Here is a 25,616-nt window from a genome sequence, read left to right on the forward strand (position 1 = left end):
AGACTTGTAATACTTGCAGGCGCAAACTTGACTTACTTGTCTGTTTGCTTACTTGGGAAATGGAGTAAAACCAGGTTTAAAATAGCTTGGTATCTTTATCATTTATTAAAATGTATTGTTGTCAACACTCTTCCAATACTATATCTAATATTTCAGTCTTCTAGGGTATTTCTGATTGAATCAATGCACCTAGATCTGGAACTTTTTCCTGCAATATTAGCATCACATTTTTTTCTAACCTTTCACATTCCATTTTGTTTAAGTGACCATACCATATTAAATTAGTTCCGCTCACACACTCCTGAATGCTAATAATGTCAAGCACCTTCCAGATATATTCTTCATTTTTGCACATATTATTATTATTATTATTTGACACCTCCAGGTCTTCACCACTAAATCCATTAACTACGCCAACACCATCTACCGATGACCACCACCACCACTAGTATTTCCACAGACAATCACAAACATCCATGCCCACGGCGGGATTCGAACCCGCAGCCTTTTGGTTGGAGAGTGGATACGCTAACCACTCGGCCAACCAGGCTGGCAGAAAAAAAGCCTAAGTGTTGATTCATTACAATGCTTTACAATAAACACCAAGAGAGGAAAAAATAATATTTCGCTGGTTTTCTACCCCACATCATCAGAGCACATCCACTGAATTCCTGCTTACGATATATAGACTAGTCATTACTAACACCACATTCTAACAAAGGTGTGCACAAATTCGCACGGAGAGAAGACAGGAAATATGAAAGCCACACTCACTATGTTATTGTTGATAGTGATATCTCCTCAATGGTTCAGGATAAAAGAATATAGAGGATTTGAAATTGGAACTGATCAACATCAGTTTTAATCATCAATTTCCTGATATGGACATTAAAGGTGTTCAGGCTGCTATGACAGCACTACATGATTAAGTATACATTATTATTAAACTCCTTCCATCAATTTTCTTCCAAATTACTTGTTAGCATTCTAATATTATCATATCTAACATTTCATGCTTCTAAGGCATTTCTGACCAAATCAATCCTAGACACTGGTCTTCCTCTGGGTCTCTTTCCTGCCATCTTGGCATCAAAACACCCATTCTATTTAAGTGGCCACACCACCTTAGATTAGCCCTGCTAACACATTCTTGAATGCAAACAATGAATGTTAAGTTCCTTGCTGATATCTTCGTTTTCAATATGATATTGCCACTTATGTCATCTGTTCAGGTCACTGATTTTTCTAAAAACTCATATCTGTGGTCTATAATATTTGATTAAGTGCATTATTTCTAATCCAACTCTCAAATCCATAACTTAAAGCTGGTATGAACACTGTCTAGTATACAGCTATGTTGAAAGTTTTTCACTTGGTTATACTATAAATTAAAGATGCCAATAAATTATATTCTTGGTATCATCCTTTATCCAAGTATAAGCAAACAAAGTAAAGTGTCTAGGTGATATTGAATATCTGAAATTTAATTCAAACTGATTGCTGTCAAAAAAATTAATGCTGTCATTCCTAATAGGAATTGCTTTGGTATTGAACGAGGATTCTTGTATTTTAAGGGTTCAGCCTAATCTCCAATGAGAATCAACAGTTAGCTGTCAGGCAAGGAAAACCTCAAAAGAATTAATAAAAGGCAAATATGCATACATCTTGGCAGTGCACATGTCAGTAGTGCAAGCTAAGGCTACTCAAATGAAGAAGATTATATTCTCATATGCTCTCCGATCTGTTTTCAAAACTTTCAAAGTTCATCATCAAATTCCTGAATATGTACACTCAAGAGGTGTACTGGATATGACAGTACTACATAAAAAACTTACATCATTACTAACACTTGCTATCTACAATTTTCCTTCAAATCAATCTGTTACCTGCCAAGACTCCAACATTATCAGATCTTATATTTCTATCTTCTAAAGCACTTTTTTACTGTATCAATCCACCTATATCTCGGTCTTCCTCTGGGTCTTTGTCCTGCAAACCTAGCAGAAACCACTTGTTTTGCTAATCTTTCCTTTTCCATTCTGTTTAAGTGACCATGCAACCTGAGATAAGCTCTGCTAACACATTCCTGGATGTTAACAATGTTAAGTTCTTTCCCAATATCTTCATTTTTAATGATATTGCCACTGATGCCATCTGTTCATGTCTCTAAGGTTTCTCAGGGCTCTCATATCTGTGGTCTCTAGTCTTTAGTCAGGTGTTTTGTTTCTAACCCAGCTCTCAGATCCATAAGTTAAAACAGGTTTGAGCACTGTCTTGTAAGCACTTTCAAAGTTAAAATAAATATATATATATATATATATATATATATATATATATATATATTTATTAATTTATTTTCATGTGGTCACATCATTAGGTGAAGTATTTCACAAATTTTTTAATCTTTCTTCATTCTGCAATTTGGCTGATGTGCTAAATATTTGGCCGAATATTCAGCACTTGTAATATTTAGTGAATATGCTGAATAATACATTAATGTATGATTCATAATTAATTAAATTTTAAACATTGCAAATTATATTTCATAAACAAATACTTTGAACAAAAAAAAATATACACTCGTTAATATTTTTTTTATCAATTTTTAATGAGTATATTTAAAAAAAAAAAAACATTTGCTTAAATAATTTAATTCAGTATGCAGCCAAAAAGAATATTGTGTTTTGTGCACCCCTATTCTTAACACAGTAATAGTCTCTATAATCAATTAAAATGAATACTGATCACCATGTAACATTAAGACAGTAAAAATACCATATTTAATAATTTTCAATCACTAGGTTTTCACTCAGAGTAAGAAACTCAAATTTTTCTGAGTGAGTAATCCTGTCTACTGCTTTTGACCAAGCATGTCATATGCTAAAATGCTGCCATGCACAATGCAATATTTCTTTGACTTGATGACATCAACTTTCTAGTTACTGTTCCAACGGAATTCATACAGTGAAAAAGCAAGATCTGCATAATCAACACATCAGCATGACACAAAACAATCCATGGTAACTTTTTATTGCATAGTATTTAACATTTATTATGGATAATCCTTATGGAGACTGCAACTGTTTAACACATTCACTGCCACTCATTTATGACAATGTCCTCAGACCATTCAGAATGACACTGCCGCGGGTTGAATCCACACGATTCAACTACCAATGAACAGACGGATTCAGCATAGAAACACATCTCGCAACGCTTAGGAGCAACAGTGGCACAATTGTAAAAACTAGTTTGCAGCTTTAAAGCATGAGTGGTGCTGGATGTGTTAAGCAGGCAAAGCTAAATTATATTAATGACTCAAAAGTTTGAGCTTCACAATTGAACCATCCTCGAGAAGAATATGAAAAAAAAAATTCTGGGCTTGATTCTCTGAGCGATTTTAATCAAAAAACTAGTAAGATGTTGTGACCAGTTAAGCTAAGACATTTATATTATCTTGTTCTCAGAATTGAGTTTATATGTATAATATATAACCCAGAATTAAATGTTCTGTTTTGATGATTTTAAAATTGTGTTTGCCTGAATCCCCTTTACTGCACCGTTCATGAAATTATCGGACCTAGCAGGAGTTCAAAAATAAGATATATACTCGGCCTAGGTAAGAAATAATACTGATATAAAATTAGTTGATGCTTGGTTTCACTACATTTCATTAGACTAACCTAGATATAGAGTGGCGCAGTCTAAAAATATAAATTTCTCTATATTTAAAATTAGTAATCAACCAGCAACTTATTACTTATTTAAGAACAGAGTTAAAACAAGAAGGCGGATCAAAAACAAGGAAGTACGATCCAACCCTACTAAACAATTTGCCATCCTCTGTAATTGGGTACCAGATTTCTCTCTGGTCATCACTTTAGATGGGTCCACTCTTCGAGCTTCATCATGCTGGAGGGGGCTCAAGGCTTTATCCTATCATCTACTCTCTTTCCCTTGTACATAAATTACCTACTCACGGTAACCACTAATCCCACCCCACAGCTTTGCAGATGATAGTACTTTCCACTCATCTGATCAACCATGAGATACATGACATCGCAGGCTACAAGATCATCTATAACTAGTGCCTTAAACATTGAACTATACACCAATGGGGAGAGGACAACTATGTTATGTTCAATGCCACCAAAACACAGTCTTGCCTTTTCTCATGCAGAAGAGATTCTAGCTCACCTACCCTTATGCTTCGTAATAGACAAATCACCAGACAAGATCAGATCTCTTTGTTTGGACTAACGTTTACCTTCAGTCTTTCCTGGCCATAAACACATCATATCAACAGCTTACTCAGCATCCAAGAAGTGGCATTCTCTTTCATTCAAGAGACTATTTTACACCTAACCAACTCTTCACCATATACCAATCCTAAATCTGCCCACATTTAGAATAATACTGTTCTCGTGTTTGGGATGGTGCACCTAAAACCACTAAAAATCCTTGACAGCATCCAGGTGTGTGCAACTGCAAACACACTGAAACTGTTTCTATTCCATTCACTCCTGTCCTCTGGAACGGCCTTCCTCAAGAAGCATTCCCAAACAACTACAACCTACTGTTCAAAAAAACATCAATAACCTATCTTGGTCTTCATCTGCACCCCACACAGCACTGATGTAGCTATACATCCCTCAAACTCTCATGTATGAGATGAACATTAAAAAACTTATGCTGCATAGCTGTCATAAGCATTCTCATATTTCCTATACCTAACCTAACCTAAGCTTCCCAAACTGTGGGCCATGGCCTCCTTGGGGTCTGTTAATTTTGCTGTCGGGGGCAGTGAAATAAAGAAAACAAATTTAAAATGTTTTAAGACTAAGTGTGCCATGTCAAATGTGTATGTCTTCTTCTTCAACCTTTTGGTTCTGTCCACTACTGAATGAAGGTCTTCCCCCATGATTTTCCAGATCACTCTGTTTTCTGCCTCTCCCATCCATCTCACTCCTGCAATTTGTTCCAGTTCATCCCTGCACCTTCTTCTCTGTCTTCCTCTTTGTCTTGCTCCATCCACTGGCCTCCACTTTGTTTTTTTAGTCCATCTCCCGTCACTGCATCTGGCAATATGGCCAGCCCATCTCCACTTAGCCTGCTTAATGTATTTTACAATATCCATAACACCTGTTTGAGATCTTATCCAGGTATTTGTCTTCCTATCTCTTAATGTTATTTTTAGCATACTTCTTTCCATGCGGCGTTGTGTTGTTCTCAGCTTTTTGTTTAGGGCTTCTGTTAAAGTGCATGTTTCTCCTCCATGTTACTACAGGAAGTATGCACTGTTCGAAAGCTTTCCTTTTTAGACTCATAGGGATATCACTTCTGAATATGTCTCTAATTTTCCCATAAGCCATCCATCCAAGGTGAATTCTTCATTCAAACTCTTTTCTTTGGCACTCTTCAAAGGATAACAATTGGCCCAAATATACATATGAAGTAATTTGTTCTATTTCGTGGTTAACCATAGAAATATATCAACCATAGAACTTTGACAGTTCTATGGTTAATATATTTATTCATCATTATTTTTGTTTTTTTTTATTTATTTTTAATCCAATTACTTTGGAGGCTTCATTTAGCTGATTTAGCCTTTCTTCCAGATCTTCAATATTATCTGGTATAGTTCGCCCACCATTTGTAGATCCCTTCTTGGCATTTTGCCAAGAATAGTCAACTCATGCTGAAGGGGAGAAAGAAATGAAGGATGTACGAATTGGTCGCCAACATGAGAAATCACGTGCTTTTTTGTCTTTCGCTGTACTAGAACTAGCTTGATTTTTGTTGTCGCTTATGTGCATTATTTTTTTATTATTAATTTGTATGATGGATCCAGTACAGTCAACAAGTTCTGTTGTTAAACGTTTTAGTAGCTCTTGCAAAAGAATATTGAATAATGTGCTGACATTCTGCGAAAAAGAATCGTCAGAAGGCCATCTTCTTGTTCCCCTTTCTCACGTGCAAGTGCAATTGCGGGCGTATCGGGGTCAACTGTTAAAAGAATTCGTAGGGAATCAAAAGGTGAAGGTAAGCCAAAATTTAAATCTCCAAAAAAAAAAAAAAAGCGCCAGAGAAAGAAAACCATTGAAACCATAGCTTTGAATGATTTTGATGTAGACGTTATAAGAAGAACTATTCACAAATTTTACGTGGTCATGAAAAGAGTGCCAACTGTTCTGAAATTGATTCCTGTGCTTAAAGAAAAAAATAATTTTCTTTGGAAAAGAGAAACTTTAAGGAAAATACTTCATGAAATCGAATTTTGTTTTAAAAAGTCCCAGAAGACGGAGCGAAGTGACTTTGTTTTATCTAGAACGCAGTATTTGAGAGCAATAAGACGTTTCAGGGAGGAGAAAAGACCGATTGTGTATCTAGATAAAACTTGGATTGATAGTAATTTAACTTATGGAAAATGTTGGCAGTCTAAAGAAGAATGTGGAGTGCTACAAACCGGAAATGCCTTGCGGCACATAATTTTGTGTGAGGGCGGAGAAATGGGTTTTTTACTGAATTCAAACTTGCTATACAAAGCCAATTCAACTATTGGAGATTACCATGGGCAAATGAATTCTACGATCTTCGAAAAGTGGCAGAAGAAAAACCGATTCCAAACCTTCCTAAAAATGCTGTTGTTATAATTGATAATGCTTCATATCACTCTATTCGATTAAACAAAGTTCCAAATTAGTCTATTAAGAAGCAAGTTCTTATGGATTGGCTCTCTGCAAATAACATTTCTCGTTCCCCAGATATGCGAAAAATTGAATTGCTCAATTTGGTCAAAAGGAACTCGCCCACAACTAAACTATTTAAATTCGATACGATGCTCAAAGAGCATGGATTTCTAGCTTTGAGGCTACCACCATATCACTGCAATATTAATGCTACTAAGTATGTTTGGGCAGAAGTGAAAAGTTTCATTCGCCATCGCAACGTAACTGGGGATATTGACATGTCGAAACTTTTTAAGCTTTCAGAACAGGCGATTGAAATTACAGTTCAAAACTGGGGAAAATATTGCTCTCATGTCACCTCATTGGAAAATATATATTGGGACAGAGACGGAATTATCGAAGAATTATGCGAACCTTTGGTGATCAGTTTAAGTGAAAGTGATGGCGATTCGGACAAAGATTCAGATGACTCTGAAGATTAAAAGAATTTGACAATGATATTTTTTCCAACATTTTTTTTTTTTTTGCATGGGTGTGTTAAGAGTCACAACAAGTCATAAATAATTAATCAGTTTAGGACATTAAATGTCCCAGTTCTCTCAACTGCAAGTTTAGAATATCTAAGTTCATTTGAAATAATTTCTGTTTTTCTGTATAATTATTTTTATTTTATAGAAAACTTTCTTAAAAATAAACTTAGTTACATTTTTGATTTATGCTATACCTTTTATAATTTTGTTAACACTCTACGTACATTTTTCCAACTGTTATACAAGCAAAATAGTTACACTTTAAAAACAGCAATGTTCGTAAAAGAAAAGCTAAATTTTCCGACCTGTAATAATAAGCAAACTCATCCCAGAAGACAGACTGATTACCCTATTATCGGAATGGATTCTCCTTTTTCTAATCAGTGGGCGAACTATATTAGGACAATATCATCTACAAATTTCAGATGATGCAGCCTTTCTCCATTTGTTTATTCCTTTTGTTTCCCAGTCAAGGCTACTAAAGACTTCCTCTAATGCAGCAGTAAATAATTTGGGAGATATGGTGTCGCATTGCCGAATGCCTTTTTTATTGGGAACTTTTCACTGTTTTTATATAATTTAATTACAGAAGTTGCATTATTGTAAATATGTTTTAGTGTTTCAATATATGGTTTCTCAGTTCCCTGGGTTTCAAGTGCTTTTAGTGTTGCAGATGTTTTAACTGAATCAAATGCTTTTTCGTAGTCTATATAGGCCAGACAAGGGTTTATTGTATTCAACTGATTTTTCAATGAGCTAGAAAATTTAGAAGGAAATTAATTCTTTTAGCCTCAGGAGCTCACTTTAGTGAGCACAGGCGTGGCAAAACCGAGGTACCTGATGCTGGACCATGCCTTACTTCATGTAATATACATCTGTTATATTATCTATAGACTGGTCCCTCCTCTTCCTCCCTTGCTTCTTTCTTTCTTCTCTTCTTGCTCCTTCCTCCGAATGCTATTAGAGTATTCAAGAGGAATCTTTCCTATTTTGCTGTGTCATTTCGTCTTGTGCTAACAGGACATTATCAAACACTGTAACATGATCAGGCCAACAAAAAATGTTCATACCGCATCGTCCGTCACGCGGGTTACCAAGGGACGTGTTCGGGTTTTTGGCAGAGGGACCCATTCAAAAAATATGTTACAGGGAGACACCAGAGTGGTGTCTCCCTTAGACACCACTCTGCTAGAGGAAACGCCATCAATGTGGCCGCTACCCGTTTGGGGAGGTGTTAAGAGGCAGCACAAAGAAATGGTTCTGCAAAAGGACGGAAATCACAACGACAATGGCTTTAGGCAACTGGAACATCTTCTCTCTGACTGGGAAGGAGTTGGAACTGGTCGAGGAAGCCAAGCGCTACCAGCTAGACTTAGTCAGGCTTCCTTCGACCAAGAAGAGAGGCTCTGGAACTGTCGACCTGGATAAGGGGTGGAAGCTCTACTACTCTGGTGTGAGCCTGACAATGTCTGCTCATGTGGGTGTGGGGATACTCACAAGCCACCAGCTGTCAGACTGCGTTGCTGAGTGGATCCCATTGGGGGACGGGTATGCGCGTTAAGGCTTCAGATGAAAAACCATGATTTGGCTGTGGTGCAAGCCTATGCACCTAATCTGAAGTCAGAATACTCTGTCTTCCTAGAGGAAGTGGATGCTGCTTTTGACAGGGTGGCAGACATGGAATCAGTCCTGCTAATGAGTGACTTCAATGCACATGTTGGAACAGATGACCAGACATGGAGGGGTGTGGCTGAGAAGAACCTTAACGCGAATGGGTTGAAATTATTGGACTTCTGCTGTACTAACAGCTTGTCCATAATGAATACCTTCTTCCAGCACCAAGAAGTCCATAAGTATACCTGGTACAGGGATACACTAGAACAAAAGTCTTTGATTGACTTCTTTATAGTCTCAGCAGACCTATTTTCCTCAGCATTGGACGTTCGTGTGAGAAGAAGGGCAGAACTGTCAACAGACCACCTTGTTGTGTGCACTCTACAGCTTCAGACACCAGATGCTACCATCACCGCTGGTAGGCCTAAGCAGCTATACCATGTGAAATGAAGGCATTGGAAAATGAGGCTGTAAGGAAGAATTTTACAGATGACATTTCCTCCAGGTTCAAAGAGATTCCCAAGCCTACTGCACATCTTGAGGAGGAGTGGAAGCTGTTCAGAACAGCTGTCACTGCCTCTGCACTCTTATGCTATGGCACAAAGCAGCTCGGCATGGCAACAGGAAGTGAGAAAAGGACACGTTGGTGGAACCAAGAAGTCCAAAAAACTGTCTGGGCAAAAAAGTCCTACCTAACATGGCTTAGGGCCAGGTCACCTGAGATGCGTTTGCGGTATGCTGAGGCACGAAAAGCTGCTGCTGAGGCAGTAAAGACAGCAAAGCAGAAGGCTTGGGAATCCTTTGGAGAAAGATTAGACTCATCCTATGCAAATGCAAACAAAGTATTCTAGCAGACCATCCCCTGCCTTCGAGGGAGGAAATCATGCACAGCAAGGGCAATTAAGGCCTCTGATGGTGCACTTTTAACAACCGAGATGGATATCGTCCACAGATGGAGGGAATACCTTGAGAGTCTTCTTAACCCGGGTGGTCCAGCAGTTTTGGACATCCAAGAGGTACAGATCGGAGCAATGACTAGTCTCACAGCAGAAGAGGTCCATTTAACAATAAAATCACTAAAATCGGGAAAGGCTGCTGGAGATGATGAAATTCGGCCCAAAATGCTAAATACCTTAAATCGAGACGGTGTTCTCTGGCTGACTCGAGCGTGTCAGGCTGATTGGATGTCTGGGCGAGCACCAAAGCAAAGGCAGACAGGAATAATAATACCAGTCTTCAAGAAGGGAGACCAGAGAGATTGCAGTAACTATCTGTTGGCAGTGTATGCCAACAAAAACTTTCTTAGCTAAAACTGAAGCATCTCAACCAGGATACAAAGTATCTAAAGATCATCAAATCTTATGCTTACGCTTTTATTAGGAAGCAATGCAGAAGGCGACTTTAAACTCAAGTCTATGTGTTTATCGTGAGAAAAATCCAAGATCTAATATTATTGAAGAAATCAGCACAGTTGGAAAAGAACCTGAATTTAATGAACTGGATAATGAAGATGTAAGAAACTTACTCGATTCCCATTCAGAACATTTAAGCGAGAATGCTATCATTCAACTAGAAGAACAGCGTGCATGTGAAGAAGATAAGGAGTGCAAACAAGAAAATGTTATGACTAAGAAGCTAACTGCTAAAGAACTTGAGCTAGTTTTCAATCACACTGAGTATGCTAAAGAAATTTTGGTTGATGCTGATCCTGGTGTGGAACGCAGCTTTGAAGTCCGCCGAAATCTTGATAAAGTGAATGCCAGCTATCACAAATTGCATGATAAGATGAAAAAGTAGCTCAATCAAATATTTAGACATTAAATAAAATTTTAAGCAATTGATTTTTATTAATTTTGATGATTTTATCCTCTAATATAGCTTATACTGTAATTTTTTTTTTCAAATTTATGCTAACTGATGGATGAATTGTAATTATTCCTATTGTTTATTGCATTCACTTAATGAGATTTCACTTAGCGTGCTTTAATTGATGGATTAATTAATCATGTTAAGTGAGGTTGATAAACCTCACTTAACACGATACTGTACTTAAGATTTTCCTTAAACATCAAATGAAAGAAACAAGGATTAGCTCTATGCAAGTTATCCCACAGCTTGCTTTGCCATTTTACATATAACAGTCACTATCCTTCTACTGCTACTAATCAACAAACCACATAATATTCTTCGAGATAGCTAAGGAAGTTTGTATTTCAGTATTTGCATTACTGCCATGAACACATTCAGTGGAATATATATGGAATGGTCTAAATTCTGCAAGAATTACTCACTGTGTTTGTGAAGGATATCCAGTACCATACTCTGCAAAAGAAAGAAGAAAAAAAAAAATACAAATTAACATCTTTTTACCCTTAATATTTTATTGAAATATATTGCTACTATATTGGATATGATAAACATAGAAATTTTTTTTTATATTAAGCAGTACCAGTTTAAATATACAAATAAATAATAACTTAGTATATATATATATATATATACCTTATATATATATATATATATATACCTTATATATATATATATATATATACCTTATATATATATATATATATATACCTTATATATATATATATATATATACCTTATATATATATATATATATATACCTTATATATATATATATATATATACCTTATATATATATATATATATATACCTTATATATATATATATATATATACCTTATATATATATATATATATATATACCTTATATATATATATATATATATATACCTTATATATATATATATATATATATACCTTATATATATATATATATATATATACCTTATATATATATATATATATATATACCTTATATATATATATATATATATACCTTATATATATATATACCTTATATATATATATACCTTATATATATATATATATATATACCTTATATATATATATATATATATATACCTTATATATATATATATATATATACACCTTATATATATATATATATATATACACCTTATATATATATATATATATATACACCTTATATATATATATATATATATACCTTATATATATATATATATATACCTTATATATATATATATATATATATACCTTATATATATATATATATATATATACCTTATATATATATATATATATATATACCTTATATATATATATATATATATATACCTTATATATATATATATATATATATACCTTATATATATATATATATATATATACCTTATATATATATATATATATATATACCTTATATATATATATATATATATATATACCTTATATATATATATACCTTATATATATATATACCTTATATATATATATATATATATACCTTATATATATATATATATATATATACCTTATATATATATATATATATACACCTTATATATATATATATATATACACCTTATATATATATATATATATATACCTTATATATATGTAGAAAGTATTTTTACCTTGGGTATAAATATGTTCAAGATACCAAGCAATTTTAAACCTGGTTTTACTCCATTTCCCAAGTAAGCAAACAGACTAAAAGTCAAGTTTGCGCCTGCAATTGATGCAAGTCTAACTGATCCCACAGGTAGTGCAGGATCAGGGCAACTCGTGGCAAAGGTGGAACAAGCTCCGATCACTAATCTTAATATTTACCCTTAATGCCAAAACACATCTCCAAGAAGGGGATGTATGATGTTTTGTATTAAAGGCAAGGGGCCACTACCCAGACCGGTTTCGACCTTAATTGAGGTCTCGTCAGTGGGAGCTAGGCTAGAAATATCAAGATTTAGTAATACTGAGCTTGTAAGTATTTCGCCAAAACAAGTTACCATAAGGTGTTTTAACCTTATTAAATAAAAATCTCTGGAGGAGATATAAATGTAGAAAGTATTTTTACCTTGGGTATAAATATGTTCAAGATACCAAGCAATTTTAAACCTGGTTTTACTCCATTTCCCAAGTAAGCAAACAGACTAAAAGTCAAGTTTGCGCCTGCAATTGATGCAAGTCTAACTGATCCCACAGGTAGTGCAGGATCAGGGCAACTCGTGGCAAAGGTGGAACAAGCTCCGATCACTAATCTTAATATTTACCCTTAATGCCAAAACACATCTCCAAGAAGGGGATGTATGATGTTTTGTATTAAAGGCAAGGGGCCACTACCCAGACCGGTTTCGACCTTAATTGAGGTCTCGTCAGTGGGAGCTAGGCTAGAAATATCAAGATTAAAACCAGGTTTAAAATTGCTTGGTATCTTGAACATATTTATACCCAAGGTAAAAATACTTTCTACATTTATATCTCCTCCAGAGATTTTTATTTAATAAGGTTAAAACACCTTATGGTAACTTGTTTTGGCGAAATACTTACAAGCTCAGTATTACTAAATCTTGATATTTCTAGCCTAGCTCCCACTGACGAGACCTCAATTAAGGTCGAAACCGGTCTGGGTAGTGGCCCCTTGCCTTTAATACAAAACATCATACATCCCCTTCTTGGAGATGTGTTTTGGCATTAAGGGTAAATATTAAGATTAGTGATCGGAGCTTGTTCCACCTTTGCCACGAGTTGCCCTGATCCTGCACTACCTGTGGGATCAGTTAGACTTGCATCAATTGCAGGCGCAAACTTGACTTTTAGTCTGTTTGCTTACTTGGGAAATGGAGTAAAACCAGGTTTAAAATTGCTTGGTATCTTGAACCTTATATATATATATATATATATATACCTTATATATATATATATATATATACCTTATATATATATATATATATATACACCTTATATATATATATATATATATATATATATATATACCTTATATATATATATATATATATATATACCTTATATATATATATATATATATATATACCTTATATATATACCTTATATATATATATATATATATATATATACCTTATATATATATATATACCTTATATATATATATATACCTTATATATATATATATACCTTATATATATATATATATATACCCCCCCCCCACACACACACAAGGACTACTCTAAATTTGTCACTATTCCTTATATTCGTGGTACTTCTGAAAAGTTAACAAAAATCTTAAAAAAATGACTTGACAACTTGTTTACAGACCATATCAAAAATTGGCATCTCTTATCCACTCTCCCAAGGACCAGCCACTTCCTCTAAACCTACCTGGAGTTTACCAGGTCCCTTGTAGTTGTAAACTGTCTAACCATGGCCAAACAGGCAGGACTGCTAATATCAGGATATCTGAACATAAGAATTATATCCGTTTCCACCGTTATAGCAACTCAGGACTTGCTGACCATGCCTTGGACACCTGCCATAAAATACGTTGGAAGAAAGCTTCCTTACTACACCACAGCAAGTTTAAATATGAGAGATTATTCTTAGAATCAGTCTCAGCCTTAAAAAAAACTCCCCATAAATTTGGATGCATGAGACTACCCCAAAAATGGGAGGCTTGCATTCTTAGAACATCAGCCCAAACAACCAAGATTAATACCGAATTTGGCCCACTAGGTGGCATCCTTTAGGACTGACTTCAGTGTTTTCTTCAACCATTTTTTGCTCAGTGTTAGTGCCTGCGTGCACATTTCATTAATTTTTATGTTCCCTGAAGATGGTAATGTAACATTACCGAAATACTGGAAGTATTAATTAAAGTTATTTAGTTAATTTAATAATATACGTTGTTCTTTCCTTAAAATTAACAGTTATGTATCACCAACTGTATAAGCTTATCTACAAGAATTAATATATTAAACTTTTCATATACATGGAATTATACATTTTATAAAACATTTAGAAACAACTGTTCCCCCCCCCCCCCATTAACAGAAGATAACAATATTGTAGATGTCTAGAATAATTACTTTGAAAGACTGCTAAATGAAACAGTGTCAACATGATGGAAGAAAACTCCCAACAGGAATATACATCCATATTTGAAGTAGAAAAAGTCATCAAAAAAAGCCTGAAATGTGGAGAGGCAGCTGGAGTAGATGAAATTCAGCCAGAAATGCTCAAATATTGAGATAAGTTTTACAGTGGCTGCACTGTGTAATTCAGAAGGCCTGGTCAGAAGGTTGAATTCCAGATGATTGGAGGGATACTCTCATAATATCCATCTATAAAAAGGGAAATAAAACTGAATGTGAGAATTAGAGGCATTTCCATACTGAGTGTTCCTGGTAAGATTTATACAAGTACACTTACAGAAACTGCTAAAAACAATTGTGGAAAGGAGCTTGGTGAAGAACATGCTGGAGTCAGGAAAGAAAAAAATAGGTTGTCAGGATCAGATCTTCACTTTAAGATAAATAGTTGAGAAAATTGTGGGAATATAACAAGGATTTGTATTTAAATTTGTTGATCTGGCAAAAGCATATGACAAGGTGCCAAGAGGAAAGCTATTCAAAACACTACAATTATATGGTGTAAATGAGACATTATATCAAGCAATACCATCTATTTAAGTTGCAAGTCAGGAGTTAAAATTGAAGGAGGTAGAGGAAGATGATTTGAAGTAAAATGAGGTGTGCAAAGGTGCACATTATCTCCACTATTATGCATCATCTACATGGATCACATTATGAAGGAAAGTGGTATTAAATCTGATATCAAAATTACTGATGTTAATCTTAGCTCTTTACTTCGTAGAGATGATGTTATACTTCAGAATAAATCCACTACAAGTCTGTAAGATTCCCTGAATAAATTGAGTAACTGTTGTAATAAATTTGGTATGATAATCAGCAATAAAAAGACAAAGGCAAAAAGACCACTAGTAGTAGTGGTCGGCAGTAGATGGCATTGGTGTAGATGATGAAGGTAGTTGTGGTTGGTAGAGACAGTTGTTGAGCAAGTGCCCTCCCCTGAGTCTTTGGCTAACTACCTGGAGGTGTTACATAGTAATAATAATCCCTCACTAATTTATCCAAGATCTTAACTACTGATGAAATACAAACTACTCTATAGTTTGACACTTCTAGTCTGATACTACCCTTGTAAAATGGAATCTTACTCTCCTTCCACTCCTTGGGTATCTTTTCCATGGCCAGACTAATTGAAAAGCCAGGTCAACGGAGCTGTCAGTTCTTTAGCACATTCTCTGAAAACATGTGGCAAAATACCATCCAGTTCCACTGTTTTGACATCCAGAGTACTTACTACTCAGTATTTGAAACACTCTTCTTCCACTTCTAAACCTCAAACCTGCCCTATCCCTCTAGTATTAAAACCTAATTCTCCAGGATGAAATATCTCAATAAAATGTTCAATGAACATCTCCATTATGTCCTTTGCATCAGTCACTCAATTCCCATTATCCAACAATGTCATTCTTCCGCAACCATTCCTCCTCCTAATGGCCACATAATGAAAGAATTCCATAGGATTATCCTTATTATTATTATTATTATTATTATTCCTGATACCTCCAAGGAGTCCGAAGACTCATCGCGGGAGGACACCTACAACTGTCTCTACACCTAACCTCTACTACGAATCATCTCCATCAACGCCATCTACCGCCCACCTCCAATACCACCACAACTAGTAATTTTTGTCTGTAAATTGCATGTGTTCTGAAGGGCCGATTTGTATGTATGCGGGATGAAAAACCAGAGTTTCCAGGAGAAAAAAAACCCTGCTACCTCCGTATGAGATCGGCTAACTTTACCTTGGATCTCTTCTCATATTCCAGTTTTGCATTCCTTACCATAGTAGTCGCTCTCCTGCATCTGCTCTCCACCTCCTCTCCTTATAACTCTTCTATAACCTAACCTAAAAGAAAAGTCTTCTATAACCTCTTTTTTACCTGCAGTTCTCATTTGATATTGTTTGTTATCCACTTTATACAAAACGGTGTTCTCTTCTTCAATCACAGTATACAGCTTGTTACTGCTGTTAATAAATATGCCTTCACAAGCTCCCAAGCACAGATGATATCTCGCCCTTCCAAATTCCCCTCCATGGAACTGTTCCAAGTTGATATCTAAGACTATTATAATCACCTGCCTCATAATTCCACATACATTCCTTTCTCTTTGTTATTATTGCATGTCTGTTCATCTTCCAAGTCAAAACCACATGGTTCTTCTCTCCAACTGGGGGCAAAGATGATATATCAGTTATAATCAGCTCTTGTAATGCTATGACCAAATCTAACTCTTGAACCTTGTTCCTTCTACATGTTATCTAAGGCATTTGTTCCTCAAGAATTCATTCCAATTCTTTATTGCTTCATGCAGTTTCCTCTTCCCAATTTATACTGCTGTAGTTAAAAAATTTCCCATAACAATCATTCTTGCACCTGTCAAGCTCAACTGCCTAAACATCTGCACTTCACCCTCTATGCTCCTGGGCTTGTAGCAATGAACCCACTAAATATCCTCTTTCTTTATTTCTTTAAATATCTTTATGCCACTTTGTATATAAAAAACTACCCATTTTAAAACTCTTACTGAGAATTTAATGTTAAAGATATTTCAGTTGGCTTTGATATCACCTTGCTGTTCATCAATATTCCCTTAATGACACTTTTTCACTTATGATAAAGTTTTTCCTCCTGATATTACTGATTTCTTTTCCTTTCCTATCCATTCCAAATATTTCTCTTGGAAGCACAAAATATATAAGCAGATAGAGGATCTCTATTGGTTATCACTCCCTTGCCAATTTTTTATGGAATATTTTGAAAAACAACCTCTTTACTCTCTCCTTTATCTTCGGACTAGTTAAGATATGTGGATAATATATTTTCCATTTGGCCTCATGGTCCAGAATCATTACTCTTTCCTCTCTCACCTCAATAGTTTTCACCCTAGAATCCAGTTAACCATGAAAAAATAAATAATAATAATAATATAACTTTTCTAGAAACCTTGATAACACACCAACAGTAACCTGCCCTTTTCAGTATAAAGGAAGCCCACCCACATCAACAGATATATCTAACGGCTACAATTCCCGCAGTGTGTGTACACATAAAATCAACCCTTCCCCAAATCCTAATTTGGGGAAGGGTTGATGTTTAGTAATGCTATCATTTTCCTCTATGTCCAAGGCACGTCTGAAAAAAATGGAATGCAACCATTATACATTCTACTAAAGATCAGCTCCCTCCTCTCTCTGTGTGCCTGAAGTATATCATTATCATTGCACAGTCACTTCCATGGAATCCTAAGACTCATTGTGGAAGACCCAAACTATCAACACTATCTACCATACCTCTCCTTGAAACCATTAACACACAAAGCACTCACATCTGACTCAGGCAACCCATTCCATTCATTCACCACTCTCAAAGTAAAAAATCTACTCCTCACACACTTCCTAACCACAATCTCACCCAACTTCCAGGATGACTCCTTGTTCTGCCCCTCTAGCCAAGTGATGAAACATTTCCCCTGCATCAATCCTATAAAATCCGTTAACTGGCTTAATGTTTCTATCAAATCATCTTTTTCACCTATCAACCAACTTTTGCAATCCACAAACTCTTAATCTTTCCTCACAGGGAGCATTCCACAGGCCACTAACCATCTTGGTTACTTCCCTCTGGATTCTCTCCACTACTACTTCATCCCCAAGAAACCCAGGTGACCAGACCACAGCACAGTAATCCAGATGTGGTCATATCAAGGCTTTATAAAGAGAAATGATAACTCTCCTATCTCTGCTTGTTAGAGTATTCTTCAATAACCAAGTAATCCAGTGAACTACCCTGGCTACTTCGGCAATATGCCTTCTAAACTTCAGTCTATCTAATACTACTAATTCCAAATCCTTGGCTTCAATTTTCTGAAGTACAGTTCCCTGAATGTGATACACAGCTTGTAATCTTCATATTCCAAAATACATAACTTGACACGTTTCCACATTAAATAACATCAATTATGTTTTGCCCATACTGCCAGCCTATATAAATCATCTTGCAAGCTCTCTAAGTTATCTAACTTATTACCTTACTCAACTTTGCATCATCAGCAAACAACTGAATATTTCTTATATCAGTTATGTACAAATTAAACAGTGGTCCAAGTACAGAGCCCTGTAACACACCACTAGTCACCTGCCTTCTGAATTCTGCTCCTCTATATAGTACTTTTTTTGTATCTGTTCATTAGCCACCCTTTTATCCATATCACAAGTTTCATATCCATCCCCATTTGCAGCAGATTGTATAAGTTTTATGTGGTATCCTGTCAAATGTCTTGGCAAAATCCAGCAGTATCATCATGTAGCCATTCCCATTATCCAACTCAGTTGTCACTATTATAAAAAGTTAGATTACGAAAACCCTTCACAAATCCACAGTATCATATGCTTATCCACCTATTGTTGAAATTTCTTTTCGGTCATTTCCAGTACTTTTACCACCACCACTCTTGAGATACTGATTGATCTGCAATTTACTACTAAAGAATTAGATCCTCATTTATGCAAAAGAATTATTTTGCCCTCCTTCCATTCTCTTTGAACTTTGACAGAGCCGAGTTTTAATAAAAGTTTTAATAAAACTTTTAATTAGCCTCTTTGGCTAATTCCTTCTCATAATCTGATTTTGCATTCTTACCATGCTGGTCACCTTTCTTGCCTAATCCTTATACTGTACATGAGTTAGCTGGTTACCTTTCTCCTTATATACCTTACACATTTTCTTTGTTTGCAGCTCATGCTTAATGATACCACTCATCCATCTAACTCTCACCTGATTTACTTCCTGACCTTTGGTAGAAACAGTGTGATATTGCTTTTTTCAGATACCTATATGATACTATAACAAGATCCAACAGTCTTGTCCCCAAGTCCCCTCCATCACATTCTGCTTCAAGTAATTATCTATCAATAAGTGTATAAATTCAATTTTTCCATTTTGCTCCTGCATGAGAAATAAATAAATAACATTTTAATGCTTTCTCAATGCTGTTTCACTCCATTAGGCCTGTAACATGTGAGTTTCCCTCAGCACTTTAGCCTTAACAGACTCTGGACAAACATGCTGAGCAAACCATGACTTAGACACTACTCAAAAAACCTATCCCAATGGTTTTAACTCACAAAAACAAAAGGGAAAAAACTACTAGGCTTCACTGCAGAAAGTTGAAATCTTGTTGGATTTCAACTTTCTGCAGTGAATCTAATGTAAATAAATGTGGATATGTTTAGTTAAAACTGCACAAATTACAATAAGCCTTAAAAGTACAAGCCATTAGGAAAAAGAAAACCAGGACGTCCTCTTAAACGATTCAACGATATGACTTCTAAGGCCAGAACAGGCCACAATAGGCCTAAATCCTTGATATGCATGATGATGATGATAACTGCACAAATTACAATATGCTATTTTTACAACTGTAATTTGACTGTATATATTACATGTTAATGGTCAAAAAAACTGAGAATCGTCAACGCTACTTTTCTCTCAAATGACCTTTGTGATGTCACCAGGTCCAACATTTTTTGCCTACTTTTTTTTTTTTATTACAGGGAATATTTAAAAAAAAAAATAGAGATAATGTATATGCAAAGTCTGTTCAGCAAGCAACGGATTCAGAATCACAGCTGATCAGCTTTACCACAATAAAACCATTTAAGATGGAAATCAAAACTATTACAACACTTAATAACTGCGACTGGCCTGCAAATGTTCACTGAACTCTGATGGTCAAGAGTTAAAGGTGCACACATCCTAGACATTTTATGACTACTTTCAAGCAGATGCTTAGCTACTGAGAGAAAATAATAATAATGAAATAATATAAATAAAATATATAAAAATAAAAAGCCTTAGACTCTTTTTTTTTTTAATCTGATTGATTATATGTTTCTGGAAATCGTATTTTATTTCCAGAAATATAAAATGACTTTCACTTTAAAATTAATCTTGCATTCGCGCGAGCGGAAAGATGTGGATATCCTAATAATTTAATAAAGTGGCAGAGGCTTCGGTTCGACGTGATTACAGAAATACAGATTATGGATACAGCCTCATTTGTGAAACAAGAATGTATCATAATAACCCATGTTTCTAAGAGGTGATCCTATTTTGTAAATACCGTTTAAGTGCAAATAATTTCAAACAGACATCACAAATGGTACTCAGTGATTACTTCGTACTTTCAAAAGATTAACAAACAAAAAATATCTTATATATTGTCAAGCGTACCATTTATAAAATGATATATGATTAAAATATTAGGCAAATAGTTTCACTTACCGGAATTCATATTTACAGCCAAAACTGCTTTAACCAAATTTATGGTAACTTAAATTTTTTTTGTACTAAATATGTATATATGTATGATACATATAATATATAGCTCACCCACAACAAAAAAAATAAAGTTGTTAAAACCGTACACTTCTACTGCATTCTTAAGCAAAATTTAAGACAAGAGCAATCTCGATCCAAAGCCTAATTCTTTCATAATCTAGAAACCGACAACAATAAACACTGAATATTGCGAGAAATAATAGCCAAATTCAGCTGAACAAACAAGGAACGCGATATTTATAAATTGAATGATCAAAGTAGAAAAGAAAAGGAAAATGCATGGTGTATTAGATTCCCGGTGCTTAGTTTTGAAATTTGGAATCTTGTGTATTATATTTTTCTTTTCCTTAAATCGAGTACCTTCATGGAATTCCAGGACTCATCTTTGGAGGCCTCTTGTATTTCTTGAAACGAACGTCACACCTCTCTGAGTTCTTCACACCGCTGTGCAAACTACTACTTGCTCACAGAATATACTCCATTGACATACATGGGAGAATTCTGCTTATAGAAATTGTAATTGCAATACATCTTACTTAACACATTCACTGGGGAAACTTTTTTACGCAAGTCGTAAATGTATTAACACGAGAAAAGAAAAAATAATAACTATTATTATTATTATCATCATCATCAGACCTCCATAGATTCAAGAAACTCATCGTGGGAGATCCTACTTTCACACGAACAGCATATCGTACCGTGGCTTAAATGCATTCAATGTCTTTGCACTCACCACATTTTCAGCCAATGTATTCCAATCACCCACCATTGTCGATGCAAAATATCTACCCCTCAGGTAGATATTCAGGGAGAGCTAGTTCTCCTTTCTCCAGATATTCTAAGAAAATTCTCATCCACATTAATCAGGTAATTACTCCTTTCCAACTTATACGTCTCCATACTACCTCCCTTCTTCCTTCTACCCACTAGGTTCTACAATTTTCATTCTCTCAATCTGCTCATATTTCACCTTCAACAAAGACCCAGTTAAGGAGTCATCTCTGAACCCTCTCCAACAACTCATCATAATTTTGTAAACCAGGCGACCAAATCTATGCAGAGTAATACATATGCAGTCTGATCAAAGACTTGAACCATGGAATTATAGCGTCCTTACTTCTGCATGAAAGTGTTTGTACTCTGCATCATTTCCAAAATCCCTGTGTGGTTCTAACACTTTTAGCAAAATATCCAGAATTATTCCCAGATCTTTCATCCCCCTCCACCTCCACTAAGATATCTCCAGTAATCTTACACTCTACATTCCTCTTTGCTTCCCAAACTTTATACTTTGCTACACTAAACATATATCCCAAGACACACTCGTCCAATCCAACATGCCATTCAAATAATTCAAAAAACAAGGCTGGTGATTATGACAAACTGAGAAGTCAGCTTTCAGCAGTGCTACCGCATGAGAATTTGAAGTTGAGAGATGTTGATAGTGCATGGAAGATTGTCAAGCAGTATTTAAAGAAAGCTGTACCAGACTGTATTCCCAGAGTTCGAAGGAGAAATGAAGTAGGAGTAAGATGGATGAATAATATTATTAAGCAGGAGTTGCAGATAAAGAAAACGTTGTCGTGGAAGTATTAAAAAAAAAGGTGATGAGCATTCCCATGAGCAGTACAAGGTACAGGCAAAGTGAGTAACCTGTATGGTAAGGAAAGTGAAAGGTAATTATGAGAGGAAGCTCGCTGATGAGTCCAAAAGAAATCTTAAGGAGTTCTTTCGTTATGTGGCAAGTAAAAAGAAGAATAGCCATAAAAGGATGAGTTAAAAAACTGTTGGTGGTAGGTAAATAACAGAAGCAAATCAAATAGTTCAGTTACTTAGTGATCATGTTTTAAAAGTGTACCATCCGGTTGTGATATTGCAGTGTCGAATGTGTCATTAACTGATGAGACAATAAGAACAACAACCTATATTTTGTCTATAGATAGACAAAATAGAGGTTGTTGTTGTTATTGTTGTCTTGTCCTTTGAAGAGTCTTAGATGTTTCCATGTGCACCTTGAACTGCTTTGGCTATGTCGATGATTTTGTTTGTATAGCCTGTTGTTCAGGATTAGGATTTCTTTCTTTCAAGGCTGTTGTAATTGCTGGACAGGTAAAGATGTGAGTGGGTGTCAGTTCAGTATTAGGGCAGATGTTGCAGTTTCTATATGTTCTCGTATCACCTGTATTGATCTTCATTCCTCTATAATGTCCTGTTCGTAGTCTTTTTATCGTTGTGGAGGTTTTTCTGTCAGCATTGATTTCGGGAATTTGATGTTGTATCACTAATTTCAGTGGAATTAGTTTAGCTTTTGCTAGTGCATTAGCATCAGCAAGAGTTATCGTGTGAGTTACTTGGTTGAATTCTCTAGGCTCATTTGCTAATTTATCACCTGCTTCATCGTAATCAATACCTACATGGGCAGGAATCCATTGTAAAATGCAACTTCTTCCTAAACACTTTAGTTGATTTAAGAGTTTATGGGTATCTTGTGTGAGATTGGTATTGCCATTTATGATTGCCTCCATAGCTCATCTAGAGTCACTGTAAATTATAATTTCCTCAGATTGTTGAGATGATAATTTTAAGGAGGCTTTGAGTGCTTAATTTATTGCATAAAGTTCGCTGGTAAAATTGGAAGTAATTCTCACAGATCCGACTTTTATTGACCTTTCGGAAGTAGGAGAACACCAGCGCCTCCATTAATCATATTGGTGTCTGACAATCCATTGGTATAACAAATAACCTGTTTGGAGGATGAAAGAAGATTGATAGTATTTAGGCCTTTTTCTCTGAGAATTTCTTTTGATTCTTTTTTTTTTTTTTTTGTACAGAGTTTGGTAAGGTTTAGATTTTTTGAGGTAAACGACTGGAAAATAGAGATTCTTTGTTTGTGTGGGCATTTAGATGATCAAGACCTATTTCCTTCCTGATAGTGTCATAATGTTGTAAAGTTGTTGATCTGTCACGTATGCAATTTAGATTCCACTGTTCATCAGTTTTTAGGGAGATATGATCGCTTTGGTAGCTTCCAATATTATTTATGAATTTCATGGTGGCAAATTGTCGTCTGTCCTCCAGCAGGTCGAGCCCACATTCCTGTTGGGCTCTGATACTGTTAGTGGATGAGACCGCACCAATGATAATCTTGGATGCTTTTGTTGGTATTTGTCTATTTTTTCCTTTACCGATGAGGTCGAAAGTGACCAGATAGGTGTTGTATATGTCATTATAGGCCTTATTAGTGTAGTGTAAGTAGTTTGGGGGATTTTTGGCTTTGTGCGTTAATTTGTTCCACAAAGCCTTTTCAGTATATTTAATTTTTTTAGAGCTCTGTTGGAAGTGTTACAGATGTGTTGTGCAAAACGTAATTCCTGATAAAGCGTAATACCAAGGTATTTCGGATTTGTGACTTTTTCAATTAGCTGTTGTTGATCATGACTTTGGAATTGCAGGAATGCTATTTTTCCATTCTATACTAAAGATGCTTAGTTTTGTTTTGTCTAGGTAGCTTTTCAGTTTACGTTCATGTGACAATTTTTCTAATCCTCTCATGGATTTGTTTAGAATCTCCTCTGATTCTTTGATTTTAGCACTAGTGTGCCAGATGGCTATATCATCTGCGTAGCAAGCTACTTTTGTGTTTTCTCTAAGATAGGCATGAAATAGAGGTGCTTAGTATATTAAACAACCTTAATGCTAACACCGCCAATGGATTAGAGGGCATATCGGTCCATGTGTTATGAGAATATGCAAAAGAATTAGCACCTCCTCTAACGAGGCTGTTTAATTTAACCCTCAGTTCTGGTAAAGTTTCAAGAGAGTGGAAACAGGGGGAAAATAAATTCACTGCATAAGGGAGGCTCCAAGAAAGAGGTAGCAAATTATAGACCAATCGATATATCTGGAGTGGTGGTTAAGGTTTTGGAAAAATTGGTAAAAATTAGAATTCAGGACTGGGTAGAGAGCAATATGATACTTTATAAGGAACAGCGTGGTTTTGTGAAAGGTAGGTCTTGCCTCAGTAACTTGCTTACTTTCTATAATAAAGTGACAGTGGAGTTGGATAAAAGAAATCCTTACTCAGTGATACTACTGAACTTTGCAAAGGCATTTTACAGGATACGGAACTCTGTTGCATAAATTGGAGCAAATAGGTATGGACTCGATGCTGGTGATTTGGATTAGAGGGTGGCTGGTAGATAGATATCGAAAAGTACTTTATGGAGGAGCGTCCAGGAGAAGGCAGATGACTAGTAGTGTATTTCAGGGCTCAGTGCTTGGTCCTCTATTGTTTAATTTGTCCATTAATGATACTGGAAATAATTTGAAAGGAATATCCACTTGTTTGCTGACGATGCAAAATGAGGAAGAGCGATAGTCAATTCAGATGATGTAGATATCTTGCATGATGAATTAAAGAGGCTGGCGGTATGGACTAAGGTAAATGGCTGTCAGTTTAACT

The 25,616-nt window shown here is 35.3% G+C and overlaps 1 protein-coding gene across 2 annotated transcripts in view; it reads right to left on the reverse strand.

Moving 5' to 3' along the window:
- The window catches only part of LOC150107853 (uncharacterized), a 284,299-nt gene extending 263,022 nt beyond the window's left edge, over positions 1-21,277 (reverse strand). The window contains exons 1-2 of one of the 2 annotated variants that reach the window (XM_090392094.1): positions 21,095-21,277; positions 11,125-11,155 (exon numbers count right to left, since the gene is read on the reverse strand). In XM_090392094.1, the coding sequence (XP_090248220.1) occupies positions 11,125-11,155; positions 21,095-21,104 (41 nt within the window). In that variant the 5' untranslated portion in view covers positions 21,105-21,277. The remainder of the gene's footprint in view (positions 1-11,124; positions 11,156-21,094) is intronic. The other variant, XM_090392093.1, reaches the window with a different exon arrangement.
- Between the last annotated feature and the right edge of the window lie 4,339 nt (positions 21,278-25,616).

Source organism: Typopeltis vanoorti, chromosome 4, assembly GCF_054136105.1.
Source record: "Typopeltis vanoorti isolate ZY-2024b chromosome 4, IOZ_Tvanoo_1.0, whole genome shotgun sequence".
NCBI classification, from domain to species: Eukaryota; Metazoa; Arthropoda; class Arachnida; order Uropygi; family Thelyphonidae; genus Typopeltis; species Typopeltis vanoorti.